General features: G+C 42.6%; 1 protein-coding gene across 1 annotated transcript in view; it reads right to left on the bottom strand.

Moving 5' to 3' along the window:
* Window positions 1–20,807, bottom strand: part of LOC146189581 (fatty acid synthase-like) — a 64,508-nt gene that overhangs the window by 43,185 nt on the left and 516 nt on the right. Inside the window, exons 2-11 of the mRNA XM_084605302.1 lie at window positions 20,589–20,746; window positions 16,031–16,357; window positions 11,124–11,324; window positions 10,147–10,269; window positions 8,672–8,905; window positions 7,192–7,493; window positions 5,348–5,734; window positions 3,759–3,948; window positions 1,456–1,685; window positions 810–1,013 (exon numbers count right to left, since the gene is read on the bottom strand). Of these exons, the coding sequence (XP_084461428.1) occupies window positions 810–1,013; window positions 1,456–1,685; window positions 3,759–3,948; window positions 5,348–5,734; window positions 7,192–7,493; window positions 8,672–8,905; window positions 10,147–10,269; window positions 11,124–11,324; window positions 16,031–16,357; window positions 20,589–20,746 (2,356 nt within the window). The remainder of the gene's footprint in view (window positions 1–809; window positions 1,014–1,455; window positions 1,686–3,758; window positions 3,949–5,347; window positions 5,735–7,191; window positions 7,494–8,671; window positions 8,906–10,146; window positions 10,270–11,123; window positions 11,325–16,030; window positions 16,358–20,588; window positions 20,747–20,807) is intronic.

Here is a 20,807-nt window from a genome sequence, read left to right as displayed (position 1 = left end):
CCTTGTTATGCTTGGTTACGCAAATCCTCTTCAACTATGAGGCAGCAGCGGCTGCCTTCAAAGCTCTTCGCTACCGCCTTTCGGCACCCTTCAACCGCTGCTGAGCCAGTCGATGCTCCCGTTCTTCGTCGGTCTCTGCCGCTAGCTTTGCACGCTTAACTCCCTTTTAGATAGCTTAATACTTAGGATGATTGGCAACATCAGCCGGATGGCCTGACTCAGCCCATCGCCTACGAGACCGTCCCTATGGTGTAAGTAGTCCCAATCGACTTGCTTCATCCATAGCGAGAAACTGTGAGGCGGCAGTGTGTACGCACTCTCTTATATATTGCGTTATGCGAAGGATAAGAATGAGAAGAAACGGTTTGTCTGTGAAGTAGAAGAAGAAGCGGGCGGCGCCGGCTCCTCGCGTTGCTCCCGAGGTCAAATTTATCGCGCCAATGACCTTGACCTGACGAGGCTGGCAGTAAAGTTTCCACTTTAGAAGTACAACATTTGTACGCCAACTGGGTTTACTCAATCTGTTGCAGCGAATGCAAGCCCCATTATCAAGGAGTTAAGCCTACAGGCTGGCTACAGACGCGGGCCTATGTGGCGCACCTGTTAGTATAAGATCCCTAGGTTGGAAGGCGCAACGTATGGTAGTTAAAAACTACCGCAGTGAATAAATGTTTAATGCTCAGAAAGGAAGTCTGCAAAAACGGCCTTGGATATAAAATTGCGTGCATTGCTGAAAGGTAAATGGATCGTAGTTACGTGTCAAATGGGTTTCGTTCTGACTAGACGCCATATAGCTAGAAATAACTCACCTGTAGGAGGCAGTGGGGTGAAATCTCGACCACGATGGCATTCTCGGACACGTGCTGTAGGGCCTCTCTGAAGAGCACGGGCGAGAGAAGGTTGTTGACGTGGTATTCGCCAGAAGAGAACTGTGCGGCGGGCTCTTGCCAGCGATTCTTCGGCACCGAAGAGCTGACCCAGCGTGCGCTGCGGCGCTTGGGCTTCGGAACCACCTGGTCGGTACCACCAGGATGGTAGATGGGGGAGCGCTTAGTTACGTGAAAATATTTAAACGTCGCAGGATATAGCTTAAACTAGAACGAAGAACCCCGCTAAACTATATTTGACTAAATTAACTTCAATCATTCTACGGCATGACCTTAATATTCTGCATTGGAAATTTGAGGGAAAAGTAAGTGTTAAAAGCTTACGAATTTTTCTACGCAATTATGCTACTTAAAAGGTGGCGAAATAATAAATAAATAATAAAATAAAACCTGTTGACAGTAAGTTTGCTCTCTCCCGTCATGAACTATTTTATCTTAAGTATAGTAGGCTGTATTTTTGTTTTATTTCCGCTTGGCAAAATTAACTAAAGCTCCATGTATACATTATTAGACATTAAGACAACTTTTCATTCATTTGCAGACAACTCTGTTCGGACCGATAATTTACCTTTTCTAGGGCTTCTTGGAGAGGTGGTCCAATGTCTTGAATGTATTTGCTGTGGAAAGCCACGTTCATGCTCTGTACCTCCCGCGTGAACACACCTTCGGCCTTCAGCTCTTCCACCAGCGCAGCGACGGCGTGAGGGGGACCGGACACGGTCACCGAGTCCTGGGCGTTGTGACACGCTGGCACCACACCGTCACGGCAGCGCTTAGCCGCCTCTTCCCACGTCAGTCCTTCAACAAATAAGCCGCTCTGCTGCTCACAATGAACAGCGCAAATCAATATGTAACAATTGTCTGCTGGGTTTATGACAAAGAGCTTGAGCTACCGCGCCAAGCACGCGGAGTGCGATTATATACAAGTGAGGTTACGCTTAATTATAGTACGCTATGATTTTAGCTAATCCATCGATATGCCTTTTAACAGGAGGTAAAAGAAAATTTAATGTTTCTTCATGAATTATCTAATCTTACCAGGAACACACATTCTTATGTCACAAGATGCACAGAACAGTGGAAGGTGGCCACTCCGCGAGCTAATTATTCTACACAAAAAATATCATACACATTGCCAACACTTTTAAATTATTTTCAAAGATCAGGTCTTGATTTTTATAGATGTCATGTACAAATATTACGTGAACTTTTTATTCATTATGCTTTCTTAAATAGCTAAGCAGCACTTTTCAGGTGAAGTGTCTCTCTTTATGATTTTATTTTTTTTTGCGCAAATTTTCGCATTAAGGAAAGTGCTAAGTATGTCAGCTTCCTTTTCTATCGTTACTCGCCTTGTAAAAGGAGACTGCGGGCTCTGTCAAGTCGCTTGCTTCTAAAGCGACTTTTACCTGCAGTCCCCTCAATCATTGATGGAAATAAAGAGATTATTATTATTATTATTATTATTATTATTATTATTATTATTATTATTATTATTATTATTATTATTATTATTATTATTATTATTATTATTATTATTATTATTATATTAGAGCTGGGCTGCCAGAGATGCGGCACATATTTGCCGCTGCCATATTTGATGCGTATCGTTAAGCACAAAGCGTGCGGACACATACCCACCAGTAAAAATTTCATGCGGTGGGGGGGGGGGAGGGGGGGGAGGAGGTATTCCTTAATAAGATTCTTTGTTTCCCGGTAGAGCACCGAACTGCTTGCTCTCGTTCCCTTCAATAATTTTGGTTTATGTTTTCCCATTGAAACTCATCCATCTATATTTCTTGCTCTTGTGTTTTCCAAACCATGATTCGAAAGTGCTGCTAGAAAAGGAAATAAATAAAATTGTAAATAGCTTATCGCCGCGTCTTTTAGTTGTATATACTTCTGGTCCATTATCAACCACGACAGTTTCCTGTCAGTGTTGATGGTAGTATTTTTTGTTGCGTCGTTCGCATTAAATATTAGTTTTTTCGTGACCATGTTGTGAGGGGTCTTCCGTGACGCCTACTTCACTAACAAATAATTTTTTTTAATTATCGGGGTAAATATATCCAATGTAATAAATATAATGACTTCGTCGAAAATTTGTAGCGCCATGACACTGACGCCATAAAAATGTGTTTCTGGTCGTACAATAACAATATTTCATCGGAGTGTGGTGTTAGAGAGCGACATTCGAAGGACAGACGACGAATAAATTTTAATTGGCCCGTTGGAAAAACAAATATAAATTTTATTTCTTACATTTAGTGCCCTAAGTAGAATTAAAAGTTACAGCTTTAGTGTTCGCAACTAGAGGAACAGTGTGTGACAGGCATAATTATAGCCACTCTTCATGGTTGCAGTAATCAAGAGAATGAACTTTAAAGAGCAGCGGTGTGTTTTATTTAGTAACATATCTACCTTATATATGAATAACAGCCCCATTGCTAATAACAGATTTGTAGCTACTATCGATAGGTAACTACAGCTTGAGATATTTGACCTTTGAAACACATGAGCCTCTTACATAATCTAGGGCGAATAATTCTGGCTATCCTGCCCACTAAAACAAATTAATGGACTATAAATAGTGGTACGAGGTTACCAAAACGTGAGCCTAGATAATTTGATTAAAATAATATTTCAATTTGCTCTGAGCGCGAAATTGCATTCCTAGGTTTTTTTAAAGGCGGTGATTGTTACCACTATCACAATTTCTTTTTCTTCCACCGGGTTTAACACCACACTCTGCAGAGGACAACTTAGCAAGTCAGTTTTTTTGTTTGTGGCAGCATGTCAGCTCGAAACATCGGGTACAAGGCATTAGATGTGTTTTCCCCACTGGAAAGGACTTAGGCGCACGGCACTCACCTACGGCGGCCATGGCCCCGGGCGGCACATTCCCAACGTCAACGCAGCGACCTCGCCAGTATGCGCACAGGACACACTGCTCGGCCGTTAAGCAGCCGTCCGCGTAGGCACATACGATCTCTCCCACTGAGTGTCCAACTATGCCATCCGGATGGACACCTACGGCGTGAAGTACATCCACTAGCGCCACCTGTTAATAGAAGGCAAAGAAAATTCAAACATCCGACAGAATGGTTATCGCTTCACAACTCGAGATTGTGCATGCCTGTTTGCTATGACGACTGTAATATTGTTTGTTCACTATTGTTCGTATTCCCTAATACACAGTGTGTGTGGTCGCAAGGCTGTCACTCGTTACGGCAGCTTGTTCGAAGCATTGGGCGTTAGAGGCTAATGAAGCATGCTCCAAACAGCTGAAAACTACAACCGTTCTGAGATAGATGCAAAATCGAATTCATAAACAATTTCCTGTTTAAAAACGGCCTTCCACAAAATTTTCGGAAGATGGCTTCGCTCAACCTCATTTAAGTACTATTAAGAACGCACCCAACTGCCGTTGCTCTTGACACCCTAATTAATTTGGTGCCTCCGCGGAGTGGTTTCACGAAACAAAACAGGTTTGTTGTGTATCGCGGCGGTAGTAGCGACCAAGAAGATTTTATTCATCAAGCTATCACTTTACAAATGTTCGCAAGGCTTCTACTGCAGCGCCATCTTTCACCGCTTCATTTCATTGTAGTGTATGTGCCCTCCACCATTTATCCCTGCTGCTGTCACATAGGACGTGGAGGACGTCATACCATGGTTTGCAGAGCCAGACCAGCTCACCCCCTCTCCCCGCCCCTTTCCCCGCCCATGCCTCAAAACGGTAGAAGGATCAATAATTCTTAGACACCTCTCATGTATTGTGGCCATGTTTGTTTATTGATCCTTCTTTCCCTCAAGTACATGTACTTCTCATTCTCATGTACTTAGTTGCTTCGTAGACATGTTGAGCAGGTTAAAGGTTTTCCATTACATAGGGACTTCACAAGTGATGTGTTTCGGATGGACATGTCTTACTGCACATGTGTGGTGGTTGGTTGTTAGTGTGTGACTATGTGACTATGTGGTGGACTTTGTGACTGTCCAGCTTGGATGATGGGTCTGGGAATAGAAGAGGTGTGTGGAGATGTACGTGAGTGTAGAATTGGTGACTGTCATGCTTGGACGATGTTTATGTTCTGCGGGGAAGAAATGCTACTATCTCCTTGGCAAAGAAGAGGATGATGAGAAGATGTACTTGGGTGTAGAAGAAGAGGAGTTGTGAAGAGAAAGCGTGTGTTCAACAACAACAACAACAACAACAACAACAACAACAACAACAACAACAACAACAACAACAACAACAACAACAACAACAACAACAACAACAACAACAACAACAACAACAACAACAACAACAACAACAACAACAACAACAACAACAACAACAACAACAACAACAACAACAGATCCACACTTCGCATGTGATTGTGTTCGTCGCGCCACATTTCTGGGTATTATGCAGCACCAACTAGCCCCTCAAGCTGTTATTTTAACGAATGTACCTGGATAGCTGCCATAGAAGCCAGTACCGAAGCCATGTTGCTCTTGACGCCATTATCGCTGGTCACCACGTCGGCCAGTTCAATGCCAAACTTCTTCAACACATCCGCTGACTTGTGAATGGACCGGGCGAACAGCTCGAACTGCATCATCTGTCTGCCCATACCTTTCCACTGGCAGCCCAAGCCGGTGAAGACGAACCAGAGAGGGCGCTTCTTAAGCGGAGCCTGCTGGACGACTTTGATGACTTCCTTCCTGGAGCCATCAACGGGGACAACTGCGAATCCTCGGTATGGGAACCGCTGCACGCTGGGCTGCCCGACCTGGCTTAAGAGTGCGTAAGCGGAGTCCGGGTACGGCCCCTCGCGCTCCATTCTGGCCAGTGTGTTCTGTAGGTGTGGGGAGAAAAGGAAATATAGGAAATTCCGGAGCTTTATTTCTGTAATTCATTGAACGCTATGGATCACGACAGAAGACATATCGCAGAAAACATCTTATATTTATCTATGTAGCGTTCTGGTATCCCCAGAAAGCCTCCAAATTTGGAAACGTAATTCATGTAATTACCTTGAGACAGCCTAAAAGTGCCCTGCATGCGCAGGCCTTTTTAAAAGCAAACAATTCCAGAAAAGTACAGAAATACAGAATGCCTGAGTGCACCTTCGCGGGTTTAGAGCAGGAGATTTATACTTATGACATGTGCATGCTGTGCAATGCACTTCTTTTTGTGTGGCACATCCTTTTGAAGTATTCTCCTGTGTTTGTGTGCCATTTTATACAAGACTACTGCGCTTAAATATTACGTTACTGAAAACGGACAGAGCAATAACATCAGCATTAGCATCAGCAATATTATTAACGAATATAATGCTCCCCAGGTATAGATTGAGTGAGAAAGAAAACGGAAGAGGGAAAGAAGAGTTACTAACCACAACAGCGTTTCAGGTAATTACCCTGGCTTGGGAAAGAAGGATGGCGGGATGGAAAAAGAAAAGAGAAGAGTGAGGGGCACATCCACGATTCCTCCCTGATTCCACGATTTCTCATCATTAGCCTGACAACGTCCACTGCAAGGCAAGTGCCTTTACACATCCCTCTAAATAACGCAGTCCTGTGCCATTGGCGGGGGCCTTATCTTCTCAGATTTCCCAATACACTTCCCACACCTAATCTTCTGCCAGCCCCTGCTATACTTGCCTTTCCTTAGAGTCCACTCCACTACGTTTAATGAGTACCTGTTATTTTGACTTAACATTGCATGCCTGCCGATGCCCGTTTCGATTTTTCATTACGACTAGGATGCCCTTGTGGCTCCAGCTTCTTCCCTACTGTAGTTTGCTCCAGTTATCTCCTAACGTCACATCATCGTCCTTTTTGAACCTTGGAACGTTGCTCTCAATTTATGTTGAGCGTTTTTCGTTAGTCTCCGCGTTTATATCCCATAGATGAGCACAGGTAAGGTACAGTTGCTATATACCATCATCTTGCAAACGCCATTATGAAGAGTGCGTTCCAAGTGCTATCCATCCCTTTTAATTCTCGTTCTTGCTCATCCATGGCAGCATCTGCAGTCAATACTTATCCTAAGTACTTAGAATAAAAAGGTAGCGCAATAAAGACGAGAACAGAGGAAAGAGACCACAAACACCCACCCATACTTCCAGCACCTATACCAATCGTAAACTGCTGTTCCTTTGCGATACTGCTGAGCATTTCTTGCGCGGTCCTTTTAAAACTGGTTGCATGCTTTACCTGCCTAGATGAATGATCATGCTCTGTAATTCGCCCCAGGGGAATCAAAATGTGCCACGCATTTGAGGAAAGCGCTACTGAATATTGGGCTCACCGCCAGCGATTCCTCGCTTCTTCCGCACATAAGGACGAGCCGAGGCAGTGAGGGGCTTTCACGCGGAGAGCAGCTCACATGTGGGCCTGGGTTGGACTCAAGAATGACGTGCGCACCAGATCCGCCGAAGCCGAAAGAGTTGAGGCCCGCAATGCCACCATTGAAAGGGGTCTGAGTGGCCACAACCTTGACGCTACCGTTGTGCAGAGACGGAATTTTCGGATTGGCTTGCTCGAAATGCAGATTTCCAGCAATGCTGCCAGTCTCCATGGCTAGGATCACTTTGGCGATGGAGCTGATACCTGAGAGCAGCATGTGCGATTCAACTAATTTACACACTTGGGCGTCACATATAACAGAGAAAGGCACATATCACTCCGTCTCTATTTTAAGAAATTTCTATACTGATTAAAATTTCCTGCTGGGCGATTGGTAGTTCATCTAGATATAGGGGCTTTATATTAAAAAGACAAGGACAAGAGAGGCGATACACACACACACTTAGTTAAACTATATCATATTCTTTTTAAATTCGTTTACATGACAACTATATGTCCGATGAAGAAAGCGCTGTTGGCAGATGGGAGACTACAGATGTATGCACCAGGAGTTCACTGTGTTTCCTTACATTTTTTTTTTTTTTTTTACTGGAGCTTCCCTCTATTACTTTTATGTTCAGCTCTGGGCAAGCCTGTTATAATCAACACGCTTTTTGTGCGACGCACTGCCAAAAACAGAAACCGATCCCCAAGCTTTTTGTTTTAGCATTGATCGGACCACCATTTGAGAATCAGTTCAATCTTGTTTTTTTTTTTTCAATCCACTTTCAGTGAAGTGAAGTGCAAATGTGTGTTGCTTTTTGCAATGTGTCGGACTCTTAGCTGGTCGAGAGGAAGTGTTATGAACACGAAGACAGAACCTGGTTGTTCATGAGGTTGTTTTAGCCACATAAGCATCGTAGTTAGTCGGTTCTGATGCCACTCACGGCGGGAAGGTATATAAGCTCCGCACAATGGCGCCATTGGGAGCGTAGTATGAAAATCAAAACCCTGAGAAAACCCTACATCCAAGACGTCTTTTCTAGTATTTAGCAGAAGTGAAGTTAACGTCATCTCATATTGTATCTTTATAATTGTTTTTTCAAAAGTTCTGCCCATCCCCTTTCTCGGTTCGTTTTGCATCTGAATATATGCAATATTACAGTTGGCCTGAAGCACCGCCAGCATGGCAGGAACTCTTTAAAAAAACAAACAAACAAACAAGCAAACAAACAAACAAACAAACACACAAACAAACAAACAAACAAACAAACAAACAAACAAACAAACACAAAACGATAGATTTTCAGCTCAATGAATCCGTACTATTCGGCAAGATATTCGGCGCTTTTTCTGTTCTATCTGCTTGTTGGTTCATTTCATGCAGGGCTTATTTCCATTGTGTTCCTCTCTGTGCGGTATCGAAGTGGTTACTAACTTACCGGAGGCAGCTTCTGCGTGTCCTACGTTGCTTTTCACAGCTCCTACCATGAGAGTCCGTTCACGCCCGGGCTGGCAGAGAACGCTGGCGATGGCTTCCATCTCCTGCGGGTCACCCGCCTTCGTTCCAGTTCCGTGAGCCTCGATGTATTCTAATTTGCGTGGATCAATGTTGGCTTCCCTGTATGTGTCGCGCAAAAGCTGCTTCTGTGCCTCGGCCGAGGGGAAGGTGATCCCTGAAAAGGCGCAGGAGATGTCTTTTTCCGTGCGAAACAAAGATTCTTGAAAATAGTTTGTCAAAGTGCCTTTGTTCATCTCTCTCAATGTCGTTATGCCTCCTCATTCCGTTCGTTTGGTTGTCGTCTGATGTTACTCTACTCACAGTTTGCAAGGACCGTTATTATTGGCCAAATCTTCTGCAGTGTAGTCGCAGGATTTCAGAAATCATTGAAACTAGGTAAAAGATTGAAAGGATAGTGAAAGCGACACGACTTCGCCACCGTAAGGCCGGATGGAGCCTTTTTCTTTTTATTTTATATTTACTGAGTGATGGGTTATACGAACGAAGCCCGCTTGCACCGTCTAGGGATCGCAGGCTGCCCAGAAGGTGCACCGGTCTACTACAAATAGTGGATGGAGGTTTCTACAGTCAGTGAAGCAGCGAGTGTACGAAACGGCAGCGCTTAGGAGATGCCACCTCCGCGTAATACATCGAAAAAAAAAAAAATGGCGGAATTCATGGAATCTTTTAACTCAAGTATAGACAAGCTTTGATGATATATTTTTTAATGCAACAAATTTTATTCATAAAAAACTCTCATGACTTATTAGCAAGCATGCGAGTCCTAATGAGCTGAAAGATTGTTTTCGAATGGTGCTCTAGATACTGCCCCAAACGAATTATGACTGGATGGCGCTCTCTCTAGGATAACCCTCTAAGGGTTCTACTTTGCTTGGTAGAGGGGTGCTTCCTACAAAGGAAGGGCTCCCAAGTGCCATGCATCGGACACCGCTGCCAGCGTCTGTAATATTGGCGGCCAATAAATGTTTCCGCCACCACCACATCCCAAAAGACAAAATAACATGACGTTATCGCGTGCTCATTCTTTCTAAAAAGTCCGCGCTTTTTATTTTTATTAATAAGCACTTCCGTGTCACAACATTCTGAGAACTCTAATATGTTATCCATGCTCATCAGCCTTCTGCCCAATCAGCCTAGACATTCTGCTAGGGCTCACTAAATGGGCACTCGTTTTATGAATAAAACAAAATATTCGAGTTTTTCTTCAACTTTGAAAATACGAGAAAAACTTTTAACTTTGCTTATAACCTTCAGTGTTATCGTCCTATGAACACCCTGCATACTTACGTACTATTTCCTATTTCTCTTCGCCTTCGAAAGCCGACCAAATCGATGAACAACGTTACTAAATGGCTAGTACATCTTATCATTGGTCACATTCAATACTATAATTACCTTGAACCTTGTAGCCGTCCGCAATCACTTTGGAGTGGATCACTTTCGCGTAGATTCGACGTGCATCGGACACGCGCTGAAGAAACAGAGCACCCACGCTTTCGCTCTTCACGTAGCCGTTGCCTGCACCAATGAAAATCTCCTTAAATATAAACGCTATTTCTAGCGCTCAAGCTGTGCTATCGTCAACAAAAAAAGCAGATGATGTAGGGCAGACAGTCTCCACTCCGCGCTCGCGGAAAGAAATTCGCGCCAGTCGCATGGAACGCCGGGAAGACGCTCAGGCCAAGCATGTTACGAAGCAAGCTCTGCGAACTCGTGCCTGTTAAAAAGTTGTGGTATGGGAATATCCTTCTCGTAAGCCCGAGAAGGGCGCGCAGCTTTTCTGCTATATACACAGATATCTAGGCAGAAGGGCTTATTACAGTAGCATATTTCCCAGCTATCATATCACATGCCAGCTGGCTCTGATGTTGCTCAGTTGATTTTATCGTCATTCAGTTTTTATTTCCCTTTCAGGTTCCTGATGTTACAAGTTCTCAAACCAACCTGCCACATGATAGACGTTATAGCGGCAATTGAAATCGTCTGCGTGTGTAGCAGATGATCATATTAATAAGAGCGAGTTGGCGGGCTAGTTGGTTTTGCATATTTAGGGAACAACGCAAAGGACGGGACACAGAGACACAAGAAAGCACAAACAAATAAATAAATAAATAAATAAATAAATAAATAAATAAATAAATAAATAAATAAATAAATAAATAAATAAATAAATAAATAAATAAATGATTGAATGAATGAATGAATGAATGAATGAATGAATGAATAAATATATAAATAAATAAATAAAGATGATCACACCTAGTTTGTCAGAGTAGAACGTTTCGAAGCTGCGCGGGGCAGTGGCTTACACCAAAAATAGCAGCACGCACACTCGCCTTGGTGTCACTGATGTACACTGGCTGCGCACTTACCTCGAGAATCGAAGGACATGCACTTCCCCTGAGGAGACAGCGTGCCCAGGCGCAGGAAGCTTAATGCTGTAGCTGGCTTCAGGCAGATCGTGCATGCGGCCACCAAGGCCGCCTGGCATTGGCCGCTGCGCAGTGCCTGCATGGCCTGATTGAGAGCCGTCATCGTGGAAGAACACGCCGTGTCCACGGAGAGGCTAGGCCCTGGAAGCCAGGTACGAAAGCGCTGCATTTATCGCTTTGTGCTTTGAGTTTGGCCTTCAGGAAAACTATACTGTACAACCATGTGGTTGTTGTACTTTCAAGCTGCGCCTGTGGTAAGATGCGCCAGGTTATTGCAGTAACATTATGACGCAACAAAAGAGTCTGTTTCTAGCATGTGAATTAAATTTGCACTCAAACAATTTTATATATTTTTATTTAGTTGATTTAGTGCATACTGGAAACCAGGACAGAGTCCAAGCAGGACAGGCACAGCTAAATAAATGTTCAGGAACAACAATACAAAACAGAACAATTGCACATATATGGGAAAATAAAAAAAAAAATAGTCCGTATCACTTAAGCTCTGAACAAACTGTAAAGTTATTCCAGTCAGATACCGTGTACGGAAAAAAGGAAAATTTAAAACGGTCAGTTTTCGAAAAATATGGTGTTAATTATTGTTCGTAATCATGTCGGGTATATCATGTGGTTAGCGGAGTCAAGTATAAGGAAGGGTCTAAAGCAAGTTTAGGATAAAGTAGGGAATACAGGAAATCAAGGTGACACTTCAAATTGCGCTCCAATATTGTTGATCGCCATGAGGACAGTAGGAGAATCTGACATCTTGAATTTAGAGTAAATGAACATAACAGCCTTTCTTTGAATTCTTTCAAGTTTGTTGATATTTTGTTTAGTAAAATGGTTTCGTTCTAGGTTCAGGCCTGTGTAGCAAAGGTCTCTAGTTCTCAGACTTTTTAACCTGTAATGTGAACTTCGTGTTTAGGAAGAGCGATAGAGAGTTTTATTATGATAGCCTTAGAAACCTCCATATTAAAAATCAGGGCCTGGGGTGTCATAAAATTTGATGGTTGGTCGAGATAGTGATCACGTCACATGGTCACGAGGAACGGCCGGGTGCTGACTGGCTGACGGCGTGTGTAACGTCATGAGACTACGGGACATGACAGAGGTGGAAGCTGTGCTTGCAGGTGACACGGCGTAGTGTTGATTGGTGGGAAAGTATGTGATGTAATGTAGCATGGTCGAGTTTTCAGGCGCGTTGGCACATGACATCTGGTAGGTGCTCTGGTAACTTGTTGCCCAGTGAGGGGGTGGGCTCGGTGTTACTATGCAGCTGCATATTTGTTGTGTGCAGGTGCGCTTAGACCGCTGCGTCTATCAGTTCGAATGTAGCCAGAATCAACATAGCGCGTGTCTTCCGTAGTGGAAAATTCCCGCAAAAAGAGAGGGTGCCCCAGAAAATTGTTGTTCAGTATGACACATTAGGGACAGCACATGCTCAGCGTACACCTGCCTAATGTTTTAACAATATCAACTGATGCCGCTTTAACTGCAACATGTAAAATGCTTCTCTCAGCTTTGCAGGTTCCTCATTCGTACAGAAATTTAACACATGGTGTAGTAATGAATGATCTCTTTACTATAATAACATGTTAGGATGAGACGTTTGCTTGATTCCGTCAAAATTAATTAAAAATCACCATCTTTTGCGGCAACAAAGAGCCAACTTAAGCAGCATATGCAGCAGTGGTTGTCATCCATTCCACTTCATTTCGGCAAAGGATCGGTCTAAAACTGGAAGTGTAAGCGAATGTTTTTGGAAAGTTTTTTTTTTTAGGACAGATGCGCCTCAAGAGCTTTTGCAATGTACGTTGCTTATTTGCCTTTAGATTGCAACAGACGGTGCGGATTTTAGGTTATTTCTTACTGAATCAGGCAACTGGCACGGTTTTACAAAAACAGAAACCTCTATGTAGGACTTCGTGTGTTAAATTACAGCATGAATTAGCAAGAGATGTAGCCAAGGTGCGCATTATATGCGTTACATTTAGCGATTTTGATACTTGAGTTCATTAAAAATTTGGAAGGGTGTACGCGGCGAGCACCAATGAAAGAGGAAAAGCCCTCCGAGCAGCAAACTTCAGATCTCAAATACCAGTGCGTTCCCAATAATCAAGTAATTAGGTACCTCCTAATGTTTAGCAATGCATACTAGGTGGGATAATTTGTAAAACATGAAATGTAATGAAGAATACCACTTTAAAAGAACGCTTCGAGAATTAAGTCAAGGACCGGATGGACGTGACCATTTCAGCTTAACGCAATCAGGATATACGATCCATAAAAGAGCGAAAACCCATGCACGCGCAAAGCTGAAACAATTGAAGAATCAATCAAGGACATAAAATACTGAAGTTCAGTCTTTCATGTATTCAGAACAAGAATGTGCAACAAATATTCCCTCGCACTAATATTGAATTTTGTTTTACTGCCACCTCGTCATATCACGAGCAACGCCTATTTGAGCATCGGAACCAAAGAAGAGGAGAGCGGCTTTCAGCCACATCTGGACAGTTTTAAGGCGAAAGCCTTTCTTGGCTCATAAGTGGCTCATAAGTGGCTGTTTGCGGATTTCGCGACCAAAAAACAGATCGAAAGCCCATCCAACACAATCCACACGAGAAGCCAATAACGAATCTAGTCATGATTATTTAGCTATAATGGTTTAATGACACTGCATAATTGCTAGCGATATTAGTCATAAATTTCAAAGAATTCAAAACGGCGACATTTCAGACGCAGATCTCTCCGATGACGAACACACTGAGGAAGATACGCAAAATACGGTAATGATGCCTGTTTTCTGTTTTTGAGGTTTGGAAATAATGTGGTGTTTTGTTTCAGATTTCTGCCACAAATAGCACTGCGCTGAGTGCAGGAGCATCGCCAGGATTGCATTCAATCGCGTTCAACAGAGCACCTCCAAAAAAGCGCGGTCGGCCGAGCAGCGAGTACTCTGAGCCTGTTGCAAAGAAGACTTGCCCGCATTTGCTACCGACTGCAACCATTAGGTATGATGGCTACAATCACTGGCCGGAGTATGTCAGCACACCGAACTCTCAGCGCTGCTGCCGAGAGGGATGCACAGCAAAGTGCCGGATTCGCTGTCAAAAATGCCAAAGTTTTTTGTGCGTGTCGGCTCAGAACAATTGCTTTTATCTTTTTCACACCAAGTAGACACTAAAGAGTTGCTTATAAATAAAGCAGCAAATAATTAATCATATTTCGTGCCAGTTGTCACAAGAACACTATCGCAGGCTCTGTTAGTAGAGTGCATTGTTTTTTCTGAATTGAGGCGCTCTGTCCCCGCATGGGGACAGCACAAAATACATTGAAGGAATAAATGTTTTGCTTCAGTTTCTTCAAGACTTGTGATTTGAAGCGTGGAGAACACAAAATGGTGCTCATATATTTTTTTTTATTGCAAAACATTTTTTGGCGCCTGAAGGGGATAACCTTAATCGAAGCCATACCCAAGAATCTAATCCAGAATCCACATAACAAGCCAATACCGAATCCAGTCAGGATTAATTGGCTGTAATGCCTTAATGACATTGCATAACAACTAATGACATTATTCATAGCCCGAATCGAAACGATAGAGAAGAATCCAATATAAAATTCAGATAACGAGCCAATACCAAATCCATTCATGATTAACTAGCTATAACGCCTTAATGACAATGCATAATCCTTTGCAACAGTAGTTACAGCCGTAATCCAAGTCATAGCCGACAAAGCAATCTAGAATCCACACAACAGGCCAACGTAAGCTATTCGCATTCCAAAGCTTTCAAACCAAAGCTTTCGCATTACCGGACGTAAAGAGACATTTGGAGCACGCCTTGAATTTTTTTCAAGGTGTTCTTAATTCATCGTTGTGCCGGAAAAAAATTTTGAAGGAGAATGTAAAAATTTTGTTAGGTACTAAGCTTCTGCCTGACCTGGTAATCTATTTTAAAATATGTCAACATTCTTCATTCTTCCGTCTGTTTTCTACTTCCCTCTTTCACTCTTGTGAATTCATTTTTACGAGACGAAATATTAAAACAAAATATGTAGCACAAGTTTAAAACGATGAAGATTTTTGGATGTACAGTTTAAAAATATCGCCGTACAACGCTGCTGGTTGTCTCGGTGACAGATCATGATGTAATATCGCCATGAAAGGAGATATCAAACGATTACAGCTTCCGTTTGTTTCAAATCGCATTTATTCGAGCAAAGTTGAATCATATGAGCCGATAAAGAAGGCTAACGCGGTTAAAGACATTAAATTGATTTTATGAACTTTGTCTTTTTATGTACTTAGTTATACTCGTTTCCGCTATGTATCGAGATGTATGGTAGTGGAATTGATTTATTTGTTGTGGATGAATGCCTGCATGTAGATAAACACAAAATTTCTTAATTTATCTCTTTATAGCTGCAAAAGTTTATGACATTAGTTCAGCCGTCATGCCAAAGTCCACACTGATCATTAAATAATTTACATTACGATACCGTCCAGAACAAAAAATTATAAATTTTCTGCACACATCTTACCTTTGCAAATATGCTGATATCCAAAACTTCCTTCTTAAATATTACATATTTAACAACCCAAGCACGAATAAGAGGGTAACAATTATAATTAGCGATTTCTACCAGTTAGCCTAAATATACATGCACTCCGAAGTCGGCACACTACGGTACATAAACATGTCAAAGTTGGCTATATTTCATGCATAACTTTCGAAAAAGGTTCTAATAACCGCATTCCCCTTATGTACATCCCAGAGAACATGGTCTGCGGAAATAAGCATCAATATGAATAAAACTATAACGCAGTAATATTTACGTACCACGAAAGTCAAATGCGTAAGACAGCCGATTTGAGAACAAGGCCCGGGAGCAACCAATTAAGTTATAGCCGTCGACCTTGTCTGTGTCCAAGCACAGCGCCTCGGATGACTCAGAGTCCCCGCATCCAACAAATACACCGATATTCTGACCACGTAGCGCCTCCGGGTCGTAGCCCGCGTCCACGATGGCTTCGTACGACGTCTCCAGCAAGAGGCGCATTTGGGGGTCCATCTGGTGCGCCTGCCTTGGATGCACGCCGAAGAAGTTAGCGTCGAAGAGGGCCAAGTCTCGAATCTTCCCCATTCGTTCAGGAAGGCCCAGGTGACCTGTGAGCGAAAAACACGCAAAGCAATCTTGAAAACAAAAAACAACAACAAATCTGGTGGCTCCATCTGGGGCTACAGTTAAGGAGTGTGGTTTTATTGAAGCGCAAGCTTCACTACGCCTCCTATCAACCAAGGTCAACCTGTCAGGCCGTTTAACCTTCAACAAGCCTGAGGTCACAGTGTGGCTATATAAAAACTATGGTGCCACCCATGGTGTACCACTGCTTGACCTTTTAAGTTCGACCTTCACTTTTGAACTTTGACGGCAGATAGCGCATCTCTTGCTCCCTCTATTAGTGGTCTCGTAATAGTCAGTTTTCCTTGACTCCATAGTCTTGACAATTTAATCACTGCAAAACTATGTCTCATCACCACCACTACCACAAACAACACCACCACCACCACCACCACCTCTCCCAGATATCTCCAATTAATCCGGTTCTGAGCTAGCTGCATCCACTTGACCCCTGCGAACTTCTTCAATGTCTGTCCATGTCTGTTCATGTCTAAACCATGTCTGTCTATGTCTAAACCTTAGCCTAACCGAAGAAAAATCAAGCAAAACGTAGGTTTCGCGCAGTCATGTCTTGGGTAGCGCTGCTGTTTACGCGGATAAGAAACAGTGGCATTTTTCTTAGCTGTCTGTTTAGGAGGATATGACTCAGTGTTTCAAAAAAAAAACTAAAGAGAGGAATACTAATCTGAAATGGGCTCAATTAGTGCAGTTTTTACCACTAAAATTGCTTTTGTGTCTGCAATGTGTTCACAAGAAACGTCATTCTTTTGTACTGCATACAGTTTGATTTTGGCAGACGTGGGAGGATAAATTGGAGAGTGAAGGGGCGAGAGGAAGCGGCCATCGCCCCATCCCGCTTATCGGCGCGCTTCGCCCTCCAACAAGCGAACTGAGGAAAAGGACTGTCATCTTGGGTGTTAGTTTTGAGATTAAAAGACAGTCTAGTGGGACCATTGGATTCCGAGTGAGACGAGCTACTCATATGACTATGCAGGCAAGTGGTGATATCTAGAGTGAAGCGAGGATTTATTTAGTTGCTGGGTGGTTTCTCACATGATACTGCAGATTGCGACTGTATGCTGATGCGTATGTGTGACTCCAAACCGAGCTGAAAGCTAAAATGCGAGCGTAACTTATTCGCATTTGGCCGAAGAGCGCTAAATTCATCGTTAATTGTTTTATGAACTGCACTGTTCAGTTTTGTTTCTGTGGTTAAGTAGTTCGCCTTTTAGGAGAGCACTTGTAAGAAGGAGAGGAAAGACATAATATGCGCCCTCCTGCTGTTTAGTTGCAATTGTTTATCTTCCGTTTCCGTTCCGAAATTGACCGTTTTTTTCCATTCCAGGAACATGCAACTGAAATTTATATTCTCTTGGTTGCAAAGGAGCCGCGATAGGTTGCCTGCCACAAAAAGAAAATGCGCGTTCATGGTTACACTAGGCGAGTGCATATGTTTATAAGTGGCAAAATAGCTTTGTTCATGACTTTATGTTTTTAATTCCAAAGTGAAGAAAAAAAAAAACGGCACAATCAGAGAGAATCCACTAGCTCGCTATTGGGGTATCCGGTATTTTGCCATTTCTTGAAAGACAATTCTCCTTATTGGCACACCAATGAAACTATGCGTTATTTAAGGCGAAGACCAAGAAAAAAAAAAAGCACAAGGAAGGGACACTCAGGCCCCGCTGTCACGGGTATAGCGTGATTGCGTTAACGACTCCCGTCTGTAATTTTACATGCGATTCCTCGTTTATGTAGGCACAGTTTATGCCCGCTTAATTACCAGTTCCTTAATTTTCTCCTGTCTTCTTGAGAACGAGTTGTCTAAGCAGGCAATAAGGAAAACAAAGCTAGCGTACAGTAATGGTTCGCGCTCTCATCTGAGAAACGCAAGTACGTATGGTGGTTTGATTTCTGCCGTGAACCCATTTTTTTTTCCTGAATAATGATTGACATTTCGTGAGGACGAGCGCTGCCAACACACTCTGGTGACAAGCTCTGCCGACATCACCTGTCCGCGCAGCTTATGCGGCAATAAATGCTTTTGCTATTAATAAATAAATAAGGAGGATCCTTTATTTCCGCTAGTATAGGCTGGCTTTAGTATATTGCACAACAGAAACACCGCGCTTTCATTTCCGCGATCAGAATATATATATATATATATATATATATATATATATATATATATATATATATATATATATATATATATATATATATATATATGCGAAAGAGCAAAAACACTCCGGTCATGCCCGGCATTTAGCACACACTTTGATGCCTACAATACTAAAGCCACTTTTTTTTTTAGTTTTTATCTATGTCATTTCCTCTGTTTTGGTGTCATCGAGCTACAAACTGCTACGGGAAACTGCATAGCAAATTGTGCTAGGGATACAACACGTCTGGGATGCTTTTCCTAAAAGTTCAACCACTGTATCTAATGCACGCTCTGGTTCTTGCACGACCTTTAACTCATTAAGCTTTTAGCTCGTTCGTATTGGAAAACGCACAGAAATAAAATTATTTACTAACTTAATAATTAAAATTCCTTCAGGACTGCATGCAGCCTATCAGGCGATAGGCGAAGCGACGATGTGCATGTGCTCAGCATTATTGTATGACCTTGTTTCTCATTACCATGTGGCTTTTAATTTTGATGTTGAGGCTGAAGATTTAGAATAAAGTTGCTTAACCTCATTGCATCCTACTCTGTTCCATTTGTGTAAAGTCGCACTGTAGAGCTCTTAATCGCCACTATTAAGGCGAAAGCCTTCAATGGCTCATGCTGTCGTGGACAAAATGTGTCCAGCTTTTGCGACGGCTCTGATTGGCCGAGGCAGGATGACGTCATAGAGGTCTCGACCAATCACAGAGCACCACCACAGTATGCGCGAATGCGTGCCTTATATGGCCATATGTCAGCCAATAATAATTAATTAATTATTTACTAATTGATGACTGAAATGATAATTATTTAATAATGACAAATTAATTACTCATTAGTGCCAGTTTCGTAGCAGAATGCGGCACTCAGCCTTTCGCCTTTCACTATTTTGGTCGCTAACGTAATATTTTTTATTTGCGAGGAAGAATAATTTCTAGACGTTATGTTTTTTTTTATACTGAAATAAACGTAAGCGCAAAAGACGTTCTTGCGACTTCTTTCCACTCTCAGCTGCATTCAGCAATTGTGTAAAGTAAGGCCCGCGAGAGATGCTTATCTGCAATAGAGCTAACCGCAGTACAATGATTTACAGGGGTGCAATGAGTCTAGTTACGTGCGCAAATGCGAAACCGTTTCCAGTTCAGCGCCTAGTTTCGCTGAGCTCGCTATGCGTTTGTTTTTTGTTTTCTGAAGTATACAACTTTAATTTTGCTTACCTTAATTAATTAGTGTGCCTATTTACTTTTTATCAGTGTTTTTGTGTTGTCATACTTTATTTTTATTTTTTTGTAGCGTTTCTATTCTTAATTATTTTATTTACATCTTCTGCCCTCTATATTTGTTGCCTCTTCAATTTGCATCTTATTTTCTACTTTTCGTCTTTTTCCTTACCTACTGCCGCTTCTGTCCTTTCGCTCCGCCCACCGGCGTCCTTAAAAATAGAATTATAGACTCGTCCTCGGGTAATCGTCGTAGAGTAGTTGTTTGCGCGCTGCGATGGGGACAAAAGGGTGGTGGTTGGAGTCCTGGTGAGGTCACGATTAGCATATCTTTATTATAGTTGAATGACCACGTGTGATGACAGCGCGTGTACACGCCTCTAATAATGCAAAAATATGCTTTCTTGTTATAGTTTTCTGCATGAATCCTTTTTTCCGCCTCTTGTTTTAAATGATACCAATTACCTTCCCCCGAAAAAAAAAAAAGTTGATTAAGCTTCAACTTAAGAATGGCTTCAACTTAAGAATGATTTAAGACACACCATTACGCATTCATTGGGCCCCCTTTAATAAGTTTGCACCAATGAGCCTTTTGGATCTGTTTTTCGAGCACTAATCTTGCGCGCGAAGGACCTGGGTTCGATCTTCCACACAAGAAGTCGCACCACTTTATTTCTATTTCCAGCGATGCGAGCGCCAACTGCACCGAGTTTTCAGTTTAATGAGCCCCTGAACGCTATCGCATTTAGCAACGAGCTCTCAGCCTAGTCAGCCTAACAACCTTAGTTAGCCTAAAACCTACTCTTCAGTCTGTCCGTCGCATACCTCGTGGCCAGCGGGCCTCATCATCGGTGACAAAGTCGACGCCGGCGTAGAGTTTCTCCTTGAACTCGGCGAAGTCATCTGCTTGTGGGAATCGGGCCGAGAAGCCCGTGACTGCAATTTCTTCCGTTGTCATTGCCTCCTGAACAGAGAAAAGGATGCTCCGTTTTGAACAATGAGGTGTTCAGCGTCTAACTACTCAATCATTTTTAGCAATTTAGG

The sequence above is a fragment of the Amblyomma maculatum genome, chromosome 5 (genome assembly GCF_055883805.1).
Source record: "Amblyomma maculatum isolate TAMU_Amacu chromosome 5, ASM5588380v1, whole genome shotgun sequence".
Lineage (NCBI taxonomy): Eukaryota > Metazoa > Arthropoda > Arachnida > Ixodida > Ixodidae > Amblyomma > Amblyomma maculatum.
This window is presented reverse-complemented; position numbering and strand designations above follow the sequence as displayed.